General features: G+C 40.6%; 1 protein-coding gene across 1 annotated transcript in view; it reads left to right on the top strand.

The window, feature by feature from the left end:
* The window catches only part of GABRB3 (gamma-aminobutyric acid type A receptor beta3 subunit), a 287,955-nt gene that overhangs the window by 255,005 nt on the left and 15,834 nt on the right, over nucleotides 1-17,116 (top strand). Inside the window, exon 7 of the mRNA XM_018066559.1 lies at nucleotides 10,736-10,888. Within this exon, the coding sequence (XP_017922048.1) occupies nucleotides 10,736-10,888 (153 nt within the window). The remainder of the gene's footprint in view (nucleotides 1-10,735; nucleotides 10,889-17,116) is intronic.

Below are 17,116 nucleotides of genomic sequence, written 5' to 3'. Positions count from 1 at the left end.
CAGAAAAGCAGACAACCCAATCAAAAAGTGGGGAAAAGACCTACCTCATACCAGTCAGAATGGCCCTCATCAAAAAGTCTACAAACAATAAATGGCTGGAGAGGGTGTGAAGAAAAGGGAATGCTCTTGCACTGTTGGTGGGAATGTAAATTGATACAGCCACTATGGAAGACAGTATGGAGATTCCTTAAAAAACTAGGAATAAAACCACTGTATGACCCAGTAACCCCACTCCTAGGCATATACCCTGAGGAAACCAAAATTGAAAAAGACACATGTATCCCATTGTTCATTGCAGCTCTATTTACAATAGGTAGAACATGGAAGCAACCTAGATGTCCATCAACAGACAAATGGATAAAGAAGTCATAGTTCATATACACAATGGAATATTACTCAGACATAAAACGGAATGCGTTTGAGTCAGTTCTAATGAGGTGGATGAACCTAGAACCTATTATACAGAGTGAAGTGAGTTGGAAAGAGAAAGATAAATACCATATTCTAATGCATATATATGAAATCTAGAAAAACGGTACTAAAGAATTTATTTACAGGGCAACAATAGAGAAACAGACATAGAGAATAGACTTATGGACATGGGGAGAGGGGAGGAGAGGGTGAGATGTATGGAAAGAGTAATGTGGAAACTTACATTACCGTGTGTAAAATAGATGGCCAACAGGAATTTGCTGTGTGGCTCAGGAAACTCAAACAGTGGCTGTGTGTCAACCTAGAGGGGTGGGATGGGGAGGGAGATGGGAGGGAGGTTCAAAAGGGAGGGGATATATGTATACCTATGGTTGATTCATGTTGAAGTTTGACAGAAAACAACAAAATTCTGTAAAGCAATTATCCTTCAATAAAAAAATAAATTTTAAAAATCAACTTTCAAAATACTATTTTGCTTCACAATTATGATTATAAAACAAATGTATGTAAGACAGCAAAAGAGACATGGATGTATAGAACAGACTTTGGGACTCTGTGGGAGAGGGACAGGATGGGATGATTTGGGATAATGGCATTGAAACATGTATACTATCATGTAAGAAATGAATTGCCTGTCTGGGTTTGATGCAGGATACAGGATGCTTGGGGCTGGTGCACTGGGATGACCCAGAGAGATGGTATGGGGAGGGAGGTGGGAGAGGGGTTCAGGATTGGGAACTCATGTACACCCGTGGCAGCTTCATGTTGATGTATGGCAAAACCAATACAGTATTGTAAAGTAAAATAAATAAATACATAAAACAAACGAAGCAAATTACAAAATTTTTTTTGAAATCTGCATGTCACACCCTTAAAACATGCACTTAATTTTCTGTAGAGTCCATTCGTGAACTCTGTGCTTTAGTTTTATCCTAAACTAAAGCCCATGATCAAATTATTATGCATGTGGTGTATAAATAACATCTACTGTAAGTCTAGTGCTGATATTATATGAAATGTTAGAAGAAGGAATTATCATCCATATCTTTTGTCTTTTAAAGCCCAGAGATAAATTCCCATTATTTTTCCCCCATTGACGTTTATTAGAAGGATCCTCAGAGACAAGTCACCTGTGCTTACTGGCCAAATACTACTAATTCCTCAGTGCAAAATGGCTGAAGTAGAGAAAATTAACTCTCAGCACCAAAGGGAAGCTTAACTATCTCATCTTGTTACTATGAAATAATTTTTCTTTAAGGGCTCAGAAATGCCCAACACCTCCTTTGCAAAAATAAGTCTTATCTAACTTCATCTTTTGGAATTGCTTTCAAGACTTCCACACAATTTTTAAAAATATGTTCAATAGTAAAAACAGTTGGATTACAGAGTCCTGAGCACAGAAAGCACTGTAGAGGAGAGAAAGGAAAGGAACACATAACTTGCTTTTATTGAGTGGGTATTTGGGGCCATTTAGTATGTTTGGGGGCTTCCATGATAGCTCAGTTGGTAAAGAATCCTCCTGCAATGCAAGAGACCCTGGTTTGATTCCTTGGTCAGGAAGATCCCCTGCAGAAGGGATAGGCTACCCACTCCAGTGTTCTTGGGCTTCCCTTGTGGCTCAGCTGGTAAAGAATCCACCTGCAATGTAGAAGACCTGGGTTTGATCCCTTGGTTGGGAAGATGCCCTGGAGAAAAGAAAGGCTACACTCCTTATTCTGGCCTAGAGAATTCCATGGACTATAGTCCGTGGGGTCACAAAGAGTCGGACACAGTTGACAGACTTTCACTTTCAGTATGTTTGGTACCAGTAAAGTACATGTAGTACGTACTCTTTTTCTTATAACAGAGTTCTTAAGGTGCAATTCATAAAATTAACCATTTAAAGTATGTAATACAATTGTTTTTATTGCATTTACAATTTTGTAATCGTGACGTTCTTCAAATCAATTTCCAAATGTTTTCATCACCCTCAAAGCTCCGTACTCAGTAGCAGTCATTCTTCATTTCCCCCAACCTGCTCCCCCTCACCCTATGGGGAACCACTAATCTCACTGCTGTTGCAATAGGTTTGCCTGTTGCATTCCACTTCTTGGAATGGAATCATACACTGTATGGTCCTTTGTGTCTGGCTTCTTTTACTCAGCATATTTTCAAGGTTCATCCATGTTGTGATGTGTATCAATACTTCACTCCTTTTTGTTGCTTGAACAATACAATGTTGTATTTGTTGCTGGAACAATACAATATTCCATTGTATGAATATATCATGTTTTGTTTAATCGTACATAAAGTTGATGAATGTTGGGCTGTTTCCACCTTTTGGCTATCAGGAATAAAGCTGCTATGAACATTCATGCACAGGTTTTTCTGTGCATGTAAGTTTTCATTTGCACTATGTATGTACTTAGAATTGCAATTGTTGGGTCATATGATAACTATGTTTAACTTTTTGAGAAACTGCCAAACTGTTTGTCAAAGTACCCATACCATTTAGGTTCCCTAGGCAATACATGATGGTTCTAATTTATCCACATTTTCACCAATGCATATTATTGTCTGCCTTTATATATATACACACACATATATAATTTTATTAATTTACTTTTGGCTGTCCTGAGTCTTCCTTGCTGAGCAGGATTTTCTCTACTTGAGCCAGGCAGGCAGAGTCTGCTTTCTAGGTGTGGTGCACAGGCTTCTCACTGCTCTGCCTTCTCTTGTTAAAGAACATGGTCTCTAGGGTGCACAGGCTTCAGTAGCTGCAGCACAAGGGGCTCAGTAGCTGTGGCCTCTGTGGGTCTAAAGCACAGGCTCAGTAGTTGCGGAGCACAGGCTTAGTTGCTTCACAGCTTGTTGAATCTTCCCGAATCGGTGATCGAATCCATGTCACCTGCATTGGAAGGTGGATTTTTTTTTTTTTTTTTTTTTTTACCACCAAGCCGCCAGGGAAGCCCTTATCTGTCTTTTTGATTGTAGTCATCCTAATAGTAAGAAATGGTATCTCATTGTGGTTCTGAGTTGCATTTCCCTAATGAGTAAGATATTGAGAATCTTTTATTTGCTTACTGGACACTGGTCTTCTCCTCTTTGGAGGAATATCTATTCAAGTCCTTTGCCCATTTTTAAATCGGGTTGTTCGTATTCTTTGTAAACCTTGTTTATACGTCTAAATACAAGTTCCTCATCAGATATATGATTTGCAAATATTTTCTCTCATTCTGTGGATTTTCTTTTCATTTTCTCAATAGTTTCCTCTGCAGAATAATAGTTTGTAATCAGTGGAGTAAAATTTATCTATATTTTTCCTTTTTCACTCATGATATCCATGCCTTGATTTTACACACAGGGAAACTAAGTATCTGAGAGGACAACCAACTTCCTAAAGGATTATCCCAAATAAACCCTGAGCCTCTCTCAGGCTTCTCTCAGATGCCCCTGCTCTTTGCTCCAGAGTCATAGGACAGAACATTCCAGCCTTGCTGTGGAGATCAGAAAGAGACTTATTGCCTGATTGAGAAAGTCTTTGAAAAAGTTTGTTTTTCCTCTTTCTCTAGTTCCTGTTTCATATATCTACTTTCCTTTATGGAAGTTTTGAAAATATTTTAATTTAGGTGACTGATAAGGGGGGGTGAGAAAATTAGGAACACCATTCTGAACTTTAGGTTGTATTATACAGTAAAAAAAAAAAAAAAAAAAAGGGAGATAAATGAATGAGAGAGCATCATAAGGACCCCAAGAGCATCCCTGAGCTCCCAGGCAAAGCATCACGCAGCTTCCTAGGCAGTCCTGGGAGAGCCCCTTTGGTGGCTGCCTTGGAAGGGGACAGGAATATGTAGGTAGGCCAACTCTGCTGCAGTTGCCAAAATATCAGCTTGTGACTTCATAGATACATTTGAGTGGCTCTTACACTTGGCAAAGATGACATGATACTCTGCATCCACATTTTTATGAGTTCTTCAGCAATACTAATGCCTTAGAAAGTTCTGTTAATTTAGGCTGGACGAGAGATCCAGAGCCTTGTTTCTGGCGCAGCTTTTAGTGCATCTGGGGAAAAAGGGTTGAGATCAGCGTTTCAATAGATAGTCTTGCCAAGGGAGTCCTGAACTGGAACGATGCACTTGTGTTCAGGGACTCTACCTTTGTCGGTTCAGCATCTGCTTGGGAACCTAACCACATCTACCTTGCCACACAGGCTTTAGGGCTTCTGTGCCTTTCTGTTGTAATTTGTAAGCTTCTGTTGCTCATTTTGAAGGTTATATTTCAACTGACTCACTACTTTCAACTGACTCACTACTTTCCCACTTTAAAATGATCAAGCCCCTTGTTATGATCATTTGAGGAATTTTCTCCACAGATACAGGCTACATCAGGATATCTGTTGTATCAGTGTCCGGACCTTGTCTAACAGACCCTATGCATTCTTGAAGATGCCCGCCAAATGGCAAAAGCCTTTGCCTAGGGAGGGGGTTCAGGACAGGGGGACACGTGTACACATGACATGGCTGATTCATGTCAATGTATGGCAAAAACCACCACAATATTGTAAAGTAATTAGCCTCCAATTAAAATAAATTAATTGATTAAAACAAAAAAATAGCCTTTGCCTAGAAGACTAGGTCTTGACATCTCTGAAGATTCTTGTGATTATTAACATTTTGAAGTCTCTATCTCATAGCATCGTGAAAGGCTTTTCTTCATTTGACTGTGTTGGACCCTTTACCTTGAAGGTTCTTATCCTCTGCCTGTGAAGACTCTTATTCAACCAGGAGTATCTCAGTTTAGATACTGTGAAACCTTTCCTAAATCTTGAGCTCTAGAATATCCAGTGTAGGCCTTACCTCTCGTTTACAGAGGCCAGTTCTGTATGGGTCTTTCTCTGACAGATTGGGAACTAGGTGAGAGCATAGACCATCTTCTTATTCATCTTTATTGTTTCCTCCACTTAACATTCCCACCTGTGGGATTAGGAGATTGGAACTGCGGGATAGGACAGGTGGTGAATGCCTAAGAATTTTTGTTAATTTGAAAGTGTGTTTCATGTTTAAGAAACAGAATGTATTTACTATACAAATACATAAGAAAATGGCATATTTTCTTAATTCTATGTTCTGTGTTAAAGAGTATCTTGGTGAATACATAATTTTGAGATCTGAGTAGTATTTCCTTCCTCAAGGCCACTAATGACCCTCCAAATATTTGATTATGCTGTTATATCACTGGCCTCCATGTTGCCCAGGGTAAGTATTCTCAAAAGCATATCAATTGTACTTCATTGCATGAATCTCAGTATTTGCCTTGTAGGGGACAGTTTCTTTAAAGAAATTGTACTTTGGAAAATGTTAAGAAAGTTGACTCAGAAAATGGAAAATGGGGAATATGGTAGATTACATTGTCATTCAAAAAATATTTGCTGCAATTCCCTGGGAGAGGATGAACTTTTCTACCTTGGTGACATAAAGACTGACAATGAGACTTGCTCTGGAGAATGAAATGTGATGGGAAGTATGTGCAGCCCTTCTTCCACAGTGTCCCAGCTGCCTTCCAGATAGAGGAAGCTGAGTGGCTATGGAGCACAAGAAAGGAAAAACAAATAAATCTTTGTTGTAAAGTCACTGAGATTTAAGGGGTCTTTTGCTACTACAGCATACGCCAGTCTATCCTAATGGAATCGGATAAAGTTCCAAGTAGAGTGGACATAGTGAGAAATATCTGAAGCATAAAATAGCAAATGATTAGCAAAGGCATGAGATCACTACGAAGTTGGAAATTAAGATCTGATATTGAAGGTACTTCAATATAAATGTTGAAGGTGGCCATAGGATATCAAACCAAGATTTAATAAAATTACTGACTGTTTTGAGTATTAAACTTATTAAATAAATAAAATATGCCTATTTTCATTCTTTTAGCACACTGATGCATTTGTTAATAACCAAAGATGCTTTAGACATTTAGCTAAGCTTGACAGTATATGAAAACTGTCTCACAAACTCTGCCTGGGTGTTTATTCATCTTACTAAGGAAGATCTTATCTTGGTAAATGATTATAATTTTGAAGAGGAAAGAAAATAGCTCAAGACGGTAATTACTTGCATTTGGAGGGAAAAAAGGATTTATGGGAGATGTGGCATTTGACTAAGGCCTTGAAGTATGGTTAGGGAAAGACATTTCTTAAGGGGAGAGCAAGGGGTGAAAATCAGCAGAGGCAAGAAATGTGTACAATTATTTTGAGGCAATAAGGATACTTCTTGGCTAGAAAATGTTATGATTAATACAGAGGCATGGTGTAAAATAAAACTAATGTGAACTTGGGAAAACATTTTGGAGAAACTAAAGTTCCCAGGTGACTGTTTTGGCCTTTATGGGAAGCAGCATAAGATGTTGAACATGTGATGAGTCTGCTTTTGAAACATGTGGAGAGCACTTGGTGCCAGGGCTCAGGCAAGGCTCTGACCTGGCTCATCATATGTGCAGCCACATAGACATGGAATGTATTATAAAACAACAGAATGTATCATAAAACAACAGAATGTATCAGATCTATCAGTGGAAGCTTTATTTCACAAATGGTATAGAAAACTTGGTTAGTTGTTTGTGGGACAGAAACCAATGTGCCTGTTCACTTCATATCAAACCCTGAAATAATCACCAACCCTCAAAATAGGGTTGTGGTCAGTTGTCTGTTGGAAACTTATTTAAACCTAAAAACAGGTTTTAAAAATTACAGGGAAAAAACAAAATGGATAGACTCAACTATGTATGAAAATTTATGTGTTTCTATGTCCCTCACCCTACCCTATTACAAGTTTTTTAATAACTGGGAAAATGCTTGTAGAGAATATAAGCAAAGATTAGTATCAAAAGAATTTGAATGAATAGCTAAAAACAGAGGAACAAAAAATGAGAAAGGTGAATGAATGGTATAATTAGATTATTTATAAGGTTAAATAGTTAATAGTTATAAGGTAAACTGGAAAAGTTCAGTTTCCATTTCAATCCCAAAGAAAGGCAATTTCAAAGAATGTTCAAACTACCACACAATTGCACTCATCTCACACGCTAGCAAAGTAATGCTCAAAATTCACCAAGCCAGGCTTCAACAGTATGTGAACCGAGAAATTCCAGATGTTCGAGTTGGATTTAGAAAAGGCAGAGAAACCAGAGATCAAATTGCCAACATCCACTGGATCTTTGAAAAAGCAAGAGAGTTCCAGAAAAATATCTACTTCTGCTTTAACTACCCCAAAGCCTTTGACCATGTGGATCACAACAAACTAGAATTCTTAAAGAGATGGGAATACCAGACCACCTTACCTGCCTCCTGAGAAATCTCTATACAGGTCAAGAAGCAACAGTTAGAACTGGACATGGAACAACGGACTAGTTCTAAACTGGAAAAGGAGTACATCAAGGCTCTATACTGTCACCCTGCTTCTTTAACTCCTATGCAGAGTACATCATGCAAACTGCCAGTCTGGATGAAGCACAAGGTGGAATCAAGATAGCCAGGAGAAATAGCAATGACCTCAGATATGCAGATGACACCACCCTTATGGCAGAAAGTGAAGAAGGAGCTTCTTGATGAAAATGAAAGGAGTGGAAAAGCTGGCTTCAAACTCAACATTCAGAAAACTGAGATCATGGCATCCGGTCCCATTACTTCATGACAAATAGATGGGGAAACAATGGAAACAGTGAGGGACTTTACTTTTAGGGGCTCCAAAATCACTGCGGAATGTGACTGCAAGCCATGAAATTAAAAGATGCTTGCTCCTCAGAAGCTTTGACCAACCTAGACAGCAGACATTACTTTGCCAACAAAGGTACATCTAGTCAAAGCTATGGTTTTTATAGTAGTCATGTATGGATGTGAGAGTTGGATCATATAAGAAAGCTGAGCAGCGAAGAATTGATGCTTTTGAACTGTGGTGTTGAAGAAGACTCTTGAGAATCCCTTGGATTGCAAGGAGATACAACCAGTACATCCTAAAGAAAATCAGTGCTGAATGTTCGTTGGAAGGACTGATGCTGAAGCTGAAGCTCCAATACTTTGGCCACCTGATACAAAGAACTGACTCATTGGAAAAGACCCTGATGCTAGAAAAATTGAAGGCAGGAGGAGATGGGGATTACAGAGGATGAGATGGTTGGATGGCATCACTGATTCAATGAACATGAGTTTGAGCAAGCTTCAGGAGTTGGTAATGGACAGGGAAACCTGGTGTGCTGCAGCCCATGGGGTCGCAAAGAGTTGAAGATGACTGAGTGACTGAACTGATAAGGTTAAAATCTGGTGGAGGGGAAGCATAAGAAGTAATCAATTTAAAAAAGTGATTTGACAAATTTTTCCCAAAGAAATTAGCAAAAGTAATTTTTAAAAAATATTGTGTAATATTGTTAAGGGGCTTCCCTAGTGGCTCACCAGTTAAGAATTCCCCTGTCAGTGCAGGAGACATGGTTCAATCCCTAAATTGGGAAAGTCCCCTAGAGAAGAAAATGGCAACCCACTGCAATACTCTTGCTTGGGAAATCCCATAGATAGAAGTGCCTGGTGGTTACCATCCATGGGGTCACAAAGAGTCAGTCATGATTTAGTGACTAAACAACATGTAATGCTGTTGTTTACAAAATGAGACAGGCACTTCTATAAAGTACTCATAGTGACATGTTCACTGGTATGGTTCCTTTGCAAAGTAATTTGGGACTATGTATCAAAAGCCTCCAGCATTGGCCTAATAATTCCTTTTTTGACACATTCATTCTAAGGAAGTAATTTTGAGCATAATGAAAGGACTCGACTCAAAAGTTATTCCTAGGAATATTACTTAAAGTTTTGCAACAATGGAAGTACTCTAAATGTATCACATTCAGGAAAATGTATTTATAGACTATAGAATATATGTGTATATATTTGATGGAAAATCAGGAAAAATTAAAAATTGTATATGTAAGTAATTTATAATAAGGATGAAAATGTTTGTTGCTGTGAAAATACAATATATGCATTTGATCAGAGTTGTATAAAGGAAACTATACACGTACACAAGAGATTGGAGAAAATTTTCAGATTGTCAGCTTTTAAATGCTGTGTGTATTAGGCTATTTCTTTTCTCTTTTATATAATTTTGGCTGAAAATATGATTAATGCTAAAGCAGAAGCCTGGAAATTAAAGTCTTTCATTTACTACATAGAAGAAATAAGTCATATGAGTGAACCAGACTGGAAAGGGATAGACTGTAGTGACAAAACCCGAAAGGGATGTGAAGTGAAGTCAGGAAAATGCACATATTTGGAGGCACGAGGGGAACATGAGCCAGTCAGGCTTGGAGTAGGATGAAGACAAGAAATGCGAAGTCTCCTGAAACTTTGGGTGGATGAATCTCAGGAAGAGAGCACCACCCATCCGTGAAGGCAGGAGGGGAAGAGGCAAGGAATCTGATGAGAAGGCTGGCCTTCCAGCAGCCTCAGTTGAGTCCAGAAAATTAAGAGCTGAGCGGTTTGAAACTGGCAAAGTAGATTGTTGAAATGGTCAGGAAGAAATGGAGGCCACACCTGCCTGCTCCCCAGTGAAAAACCAAAATCAAACAGAAAAGGTAAATAAATATACAGGTGGCATAGCAGTGGGCTGCTTTCTCACTCTGCACTGGCAGTGGTGGTGGGGTTCACGACTGTCTAAGTGGAATGTACACATGAGGAGGTTAACACTGGGATTCAAATGCAGGAAAGCAGACTGGATGCTTCTTCTCAGCCCTCTTTGATGCCTTTCCTGTGGTCAGGGCAGAGCATCTCAGAGCACGCTGCTACCTCTGTGCCTCTCACGCTCTTGGGGAGGTGGTCCCTGAGCTGTTCCAGGGGGTTCAGGGTCAGTGCCTCAGACATCTGCACTGTTGCTCTAGATGGGCTGATGGAGGAGGACTGACAGAAACCATTTTGCTCAGTAAAGCCTTGAGCCAAATCTCCCATATTTACAGTGGAGGAGAAGGAGATTACTAGTTGAAAAATAAATAAGATAGTTGTCACTATTCCAAATTCTAAGCTAAAAACTTTCCCAGAGTTTCCTCAGGGACAGTTTTCAGCTGCGTATATAAGAGAAGAGTAGCCTCATCAAGACCTCCTACGCAGACTGAAAATCATTCATCTCCCAAGTTCTCAATGGAACTTAGCTGGTGGAGGCAGGTTGCATGGTTGTGGACCACCCCTCCATTCTGGGCTTTTCAAATGCATGCTGTTGACCTGTGGAAGTCAAAGCAAACTCTTTGTCTTCTGTGTCTGATCTCCAGTGTAATCCCTGTCTGTTTACCGTAGGTGCCTACCCTCGGCTCTCACTGAGCTTTCGGTTGAAGAGAAACATTGGATACTTCATTCTCCAGACCTACATGCCCTCTATCCTAATTACAATTCTCTCATGGGTGTCCTTCTGGATCAATTATGATGCATCTGCGGCTAGAGTTGCCCTTGGTATGTGCTGTTTTTAAATGATACCTAAAATACAAAGTCACCATATCATTAGAATATGAAGGGAGTTCAAAGACAATAGTTCAACTACAATTTTGACATCATGACACCAGTCTTGCCCATATAGTTACTTTTTATCTTGAAATACTAATTTCATGCATGATTCCCTTGATGTGTTAATTTAATTATAAGGCTCAAATGTGAATTTTCATGCCCATGAAAGGGAAAATATGCTTGCCGAATATTTGCATAATAAAACTGTTTTCGACACTAATTTTAAAGCAAGGATTAACATCTCCTGTTCAAAATCAGTCTATGGCCCAGAAAGGAGACTTGATTAATTGCACATTCTTTTTTAAGTCAGAAAAATAGCCAAATGTTATACCATATCATTGGAATTACACAAATTAATGAGTATTAAAATGTAATACTAAATTCTGAGTTGTTCTCAAGAGCTCTAGGAACTCTAGTGATCTCTTCTGGCCACTGGTCTCTTAACAATTGGATTATTAGATGATGTACAGTATATATTATGTGTTCCAGTATGATTTCTAATTTTTTTTTTATTATTAAGGGAAGGCTTATATTTTCAGAAACATTATTTTCTATTGAACTAATTATTGTGAAACTGTGTGGACCAAGTATTCATTTAAACACATTTTAGGTAAGAACAAAGCTGAAGAGCAATTTTCCAATTTATCCCTTATATGGGTAGGGTTGAGTTTAATTCCTGGGAGTGAAGTAATTAATAATACCTTTCAAAATTAATAGGAAAGAGTTAAAACAATTCTGCTTGTAAGCCTGCAGAAAAGCACAAGTATTCAGGGATCTGGTTGTCCCTCTTTCTTACCTTTTCTTCTTACTGTCTCTTCCCAGAAATTTAAGTTGCTTAGCACCTTGCTTCCAAGAGAATGTGTGTACATGTGCATAAGTGGATATCTGGCTTAGACCCACAGACAAGTGACTCACATTGATTCAAGATTAGATTTTTTTTCTTATGAAATAACATGTAACAGCGGCTTAAGAAACTTAGGTAACTATTTCTAAAGTGTTAGGTGAATGTAAAGACGCTTAGAGAAGAATAAATTATCAAAAAATTGAAAGTTTTGTAGTAACTGTTAATCTATTCCTGATGGGTTTGGTATGGATTACCTGGTGGCTCAGCAGTAAAGAATCAGCGTACAATGCAGGAAATGCAGGTTCAGTCCCTGGCTTGGGAAGATCCCCTGGAGAAGGGAATGTCTATCCACTCCAATATTCTTGCCAAGAAAAATCCCACGGACAGAGTAGCCTGGCAGGCTACAGTCCGTGGGGTCACAAAGAATCAGACATAACTGACTGTGCACACGCACATTGGTAAGGGAAAAAATCTCTTGAAAATATCTTCAGGATTTTTACTGCTTGCAGAGGTTACCCTGTAACATCTATCCTTTCTGTGAAAGGCAAAGTCACTCAGTCATGTCCTTTCTGTAGCTTTTGCCTTTTTCATTAATGTTACTAGATTGCTCTTCGTTAAGCTAATTTCTCTTATCACCTAAAAAATTTAAAGTGAATTTGTAGGGGCAGATCCAAATTTGGGGAGCTGTTAGCTTATTAAACTTCAGAAACATTCTTTAAGAAAAAGAATATAAAATATACAAATACAGAGTTCCCAGAACCCCTCCCAAGGCTGTAGGAAGCCTGTGCTAGAGATCAGGAGCTGCGGCTTCCTGAGCTTCCAGGGAATCTGCCTCAGAAAATCTGTCATTTTTTTGTGAAAATCAGAGAGATATGAGTACCAAAGAACCAGAATTATCAGACATCATCAGAAGTGAGGTGTGCTGAAAATGCAAATTCCTCAGTTTTCTATGTGTATGTATCTTAGTTGTTGCTATTGTGTCCAACTCTTTGTGACCCCCTGGACTGTAGCCCTCCAGGGTCCTCTGTCCATGAGATTCTCCAGACAAGAATACTGGAATAGGTTGCCATGTTCTAATCCAGAGGATCTTCCCCACCCAGGGATCGAACCTGAGTCTCTTACGTTTCCTGCATTAGCAGGCGAGTTCTTTACCACTAGTGTCACCTGGGAAGCCCTCTCAATTTTCCAGATGATACAAATTCTATAGCTCCTAAATGGTAAATATCATCTTCCACAACATTAAATAAATAGTCTACCTGGAGTGGGTTAGAGTGGACATAGCCTCATTACAGTGTATGAATTAGACTCCTTTTTCTTGATAACCGGCATTGTTGCTATAAACCTCAATCATGCTTCTGTGGGTTTGGGCGACAGAGGAGTGGTCTGCCCAGACTTTCTAAGGTGTTACCACTGGAGATGTGCTGGGTCCTGGTGAATATCAGAAGTCCGGGAGCCAGGCATGAAAGGCAGAATTGAAGACATTTGTTAGTGTCAGGTGGACTTGAGTTTAGAGGTCCTGAAGGCAACTGTGGTCTCCAGGCTTCAGCGTCTGGCCCAGTAGACATCTGGCAGGTCCAGCTCTGAGCATGGGACTCCTTCTGTCCCATGGCCTCTCCTTCTGTCCCAGCTCCTGCATAAGACACAGTCTTTGAGCCTGGGTCCGCAGGACGTGGACAGTGACAGCACGGCAACTCCATTTGGCTAAGGAAAAGTGTATCATCAGCTTATGAACTCTGAATAACACCAAGAACAGTAATCATGCTGCAACCTACCAAATACTCAGGTGCCAAGTTCTGTGCAAGCCCGTGAAAATGGTTACCTGACCCATGATACAGAAGACACACAGAGCAATGGGCAGTGTTCCCGCTTTACAAAGAAGGGCGTGAAGTACAGAAAAGCTATACAACTGGTCATATAATATTGAGTGTCCCAAGAAAGATTTTAAACTAGCTGGTCTGACTCCAAAGCTCTTAACCACTACAGGTGATTTCTACAATAGACAGTGTACAGAAGAGTTCTTTGGCCTATTACGTTGTAAAAATAATGGATGTTTTTAAAAGCTCAGCAAGAATTGTTTTTAATCATTCTTATTGAGGGATCTCTCAAAACCTTTAAGATGCTAATGTGTTCAGTGCCTCTTGGAGAGGATAGGACCATGGTTTGGGGACTTTTGGGGAACAACACAACCCCGCCCACTCCACATGTCCTGTCATATACTACATCCTTTGAAGTGCTCAGAGTGCTGTTTGTCTTCATCCTGAATAGCTGCATGGTGGTGAGTGCTCCCTGCTTCTAGATGAGCTGCAGGCCTGTGTGTGCAGGTCTCGGTGAAGACCTTGACACACCCCTCTGGCTCAGGGCACTATTGAATCTGGAGTCGTCAGGGACTGTCTCTCTACTTGAAGAGAAATGCTGATTCTTCACCCACCTGAGCTGCACAGATGTTCTTGTGCTTTAGGATCTTATGCCTCTGCTGCTGAGTGCTGACACCCACATCTCTTAAACTGTTAGTGCTAGAAGCCACCAGACTACAACGTTGGGAGTTGTAATTACATGGTCTTCCTCAAAACTATTGGTCTTTCTGGAAGTGAAAATTTATATTGAAATAATTTAGGCCACATGATTTGGGTCACAAAGGAGAAAAATGACATATCTTTAGAGCAAATGATATAAATTACATTTTTAATTTCATAATCATCTTTATAAACGCAGTTTTCAAATATAGTTTATTAACATACTATTAATGAGAAATAGTTTGAGACTAATAATTATCAAGACTTAACATCTTGGTAAATGTATGAACAGAAAAAGCATCACTCAGCCATCTCCCATTCTGCCATTGGACGGAATTCACTTAGAGAGTTTAAGTTCAGGGTGAGGCTGCCAGGAATTGGGTCTCCCGCCAAGAGACTGGAGGCTACCACAAAATATATTTTTCTGTGATGCTGATAATGATAACATTTGCTGTTGTGAGTGTTAACAATACCAGTTACTATCACCATGGCGTTTACATTTCACAGCAGCCTTAGACAACAGTTGTGGACCCATCAGGCTCACTCACGTCCTACCGCTGGGACATGGTAGGGCTGGGCTGAGAGCCCAGGACCACGTGGTTCTACTGCTCAGGCTGTGAACCACTGTGTCTACCACTGTCCACAGTTATCTTGATGGGAAGGAAAACAGTGCAAGGAAATAGAGACTGAGTAGCCTTTCAGTCTAAGAGGTCATGTGAGCCCAAAGTGGAAAGCCAAGGAGTACTCACCACGAAGCCTTACTCTTGAGGGGTCCTGGAGCCAGGGCTGAGGGCCTGAAGCTAGCATCCTTGCCCCCTTTCAGCTTTGCCAGGCTGGGTGCTCTTGACATGTGCTGGCCCTCCCTGTGCTCTGTTCCTTTAGCCCTTTTTCTAGGGATATCTACTGAGGCCTGTGTTGATACATGTCCACTCAGAGCAGTCATCTGGAGAGCCAAAGCAATGACTAAAGCAGAGCACTTTCCAGAGTCTATTTGGAAGGAAAAAACAAGTTATGGCAGCAGCATTACACAATTTTGGATAATAGTGAGAACACCTGGTTTTGTAGCATCTACATGGGGTTTTGCACTTCTTTGTAAAGTGTAATTATACCGTTGCCATTTTCAAATTTTAAAAGTCCCCAGGTGCACATGAATTTTATGTCAGAGAAGTCTTAAAATATTCTGACATCTTTGATTTCCACACATTCATTGACAGACCTGGTTTGTAGTCAGACATGAAAAGATTCTCTGCTCCTTTGTTCCCTCGTCCCCTCCTCCCAGCAGCTCAGCACATGTGGACACAAGTCTGGGCTCACTTCTCCAGGAGGTCCTGAGTGAGGGGAGCCCTGGGCTCTGGTGCTCCTCCAAGGGTGGGATGGGAATCTGGAGGGCATCAGATTAAGATACTTAACAAACCTAGCCCCTCACTCCAGAAGTTGAGTGGGGCTCCAGGGGGTTCAGAGATGAGGCCTAGTGAGCCCATATGTCCAGCCTCTCAGGCTTACCCCACCTGCCGGCCTGGGGAACATCACTGGTTTTCTGAGTGATTGCAGCTGAAGAACCATGGCTGAAGTTCTCACCTGGAAGGTTTCCTCCTTGAGAGGAGTCCTCACATAGCCACGACCCTCTCTCGGGTCCCAGAAGACGCAGGAGTAGTCACATGCTATAGAGTCAGTCTCATGGATAGAAAAGAGCTGGCTCTTTGGAACTGCCTTGCTTTTTTGAGACTTCTTAATATTTAAAAGTTACTATCTCAGAGAGAGCAAGTCAGCAGCAGTAACAGCTGCCACTGAGAAGTGAGTGGTGCAGTCCCTTGCCTCATATGTGGCCTCACGCAGCTCAGTGAACTCTGGTCTTATCAGGGGCCACCGAGTCTCCTGCTCTCTGTGGCTTCAGGTCATCCTGTATGGAATCTTTGTACACTAAGAACATGCCCATTGCGATGGGAGAATTACAAAATTACATGTTTTTAGAGACTAAACATAGCTCCCTGAGGGGAAAAATGACATTATTCACCTAACATTGTTCATACTAACTAAAGAATTCAAAACAATGACATTGAAAAAAAAAGATCAGATCACTTGCCCCAGAGCATGGTAAGATGCTATACTTTGAATGAAATCAGTAGCCTTTGCCTGAAACCACCATGTCCTGAGGCAGTTTTGTAACCTTGTTCTTAGCTGAGGGGGGAACTTCACTCAAACACTCCCTGTCTTTGCACTCAGGGCTGGATCCTGTCCTTAGTAGCTTTAAGTCACTGCCCCCTTCCCCTTGTGGAGAAAGAAACGGCAACCCACTCCAGTATTCTTGCCTGGAGAACCCCATGGATGGAGGAGCGTAGCAAGCTACAGTCCATGGGGTCACAAAGAGTTGGAGATGATTGAGCAACTTCACTTTCACTTCCTTACCCTTGCTCTAAGGCCTTATGGTAAGAATCGTTTTCTTCACTAGTGGCCACAAATAACTGTCTTAGATTCTCTACAGATTCATTCTTCTTCCTGGAAGCTTCTCATCCAGACACTTAGTGTTTTATGATAAATTCTGGGTTTGTTTTCATTTCTTCCAGCTTTCATGCAGGGCAACCTCCAACCACCTGTGGATCAGGTGGGATGGGAGGTGCCTCCCAGGTGGGGTAGGGGGAGAGGTGTCAGCTCCCTAGCCTGAGTGACCTGCTGCCCAAACCATGTTTCATATTTTTTTGCACTTAGATCACCCAATAGTTTTCAATCGCTTGTTTCCAACTACTTCAAGCTGTTTGAGAAAGTAAAGCAGGAAAGTGAGGGGTGAGGAGCTAAGCAGCAGACCAGCAGCCTCTCACGTTC

The sequence above is a fragment of the Capra hircus genome, chromosome 21 (assembly GCF_001704415.2).
Source record: "Capra hircus breed San Clemente chromosome 21, ASM170441v1, whole genome shotgun sequence".
NCBI classification, from domain to species: domain Eukaryota; kingdom Metazoa; phylum Chordata; class Mammalia; order Artiodactyla; family Bovidae; genus Capra; species Capra hircus.
The sequence above is the reverse complement of the archived record's forward strand: the minus strand, read 5'-3'. Positions and strand labels throughout refer to the sequence as shown.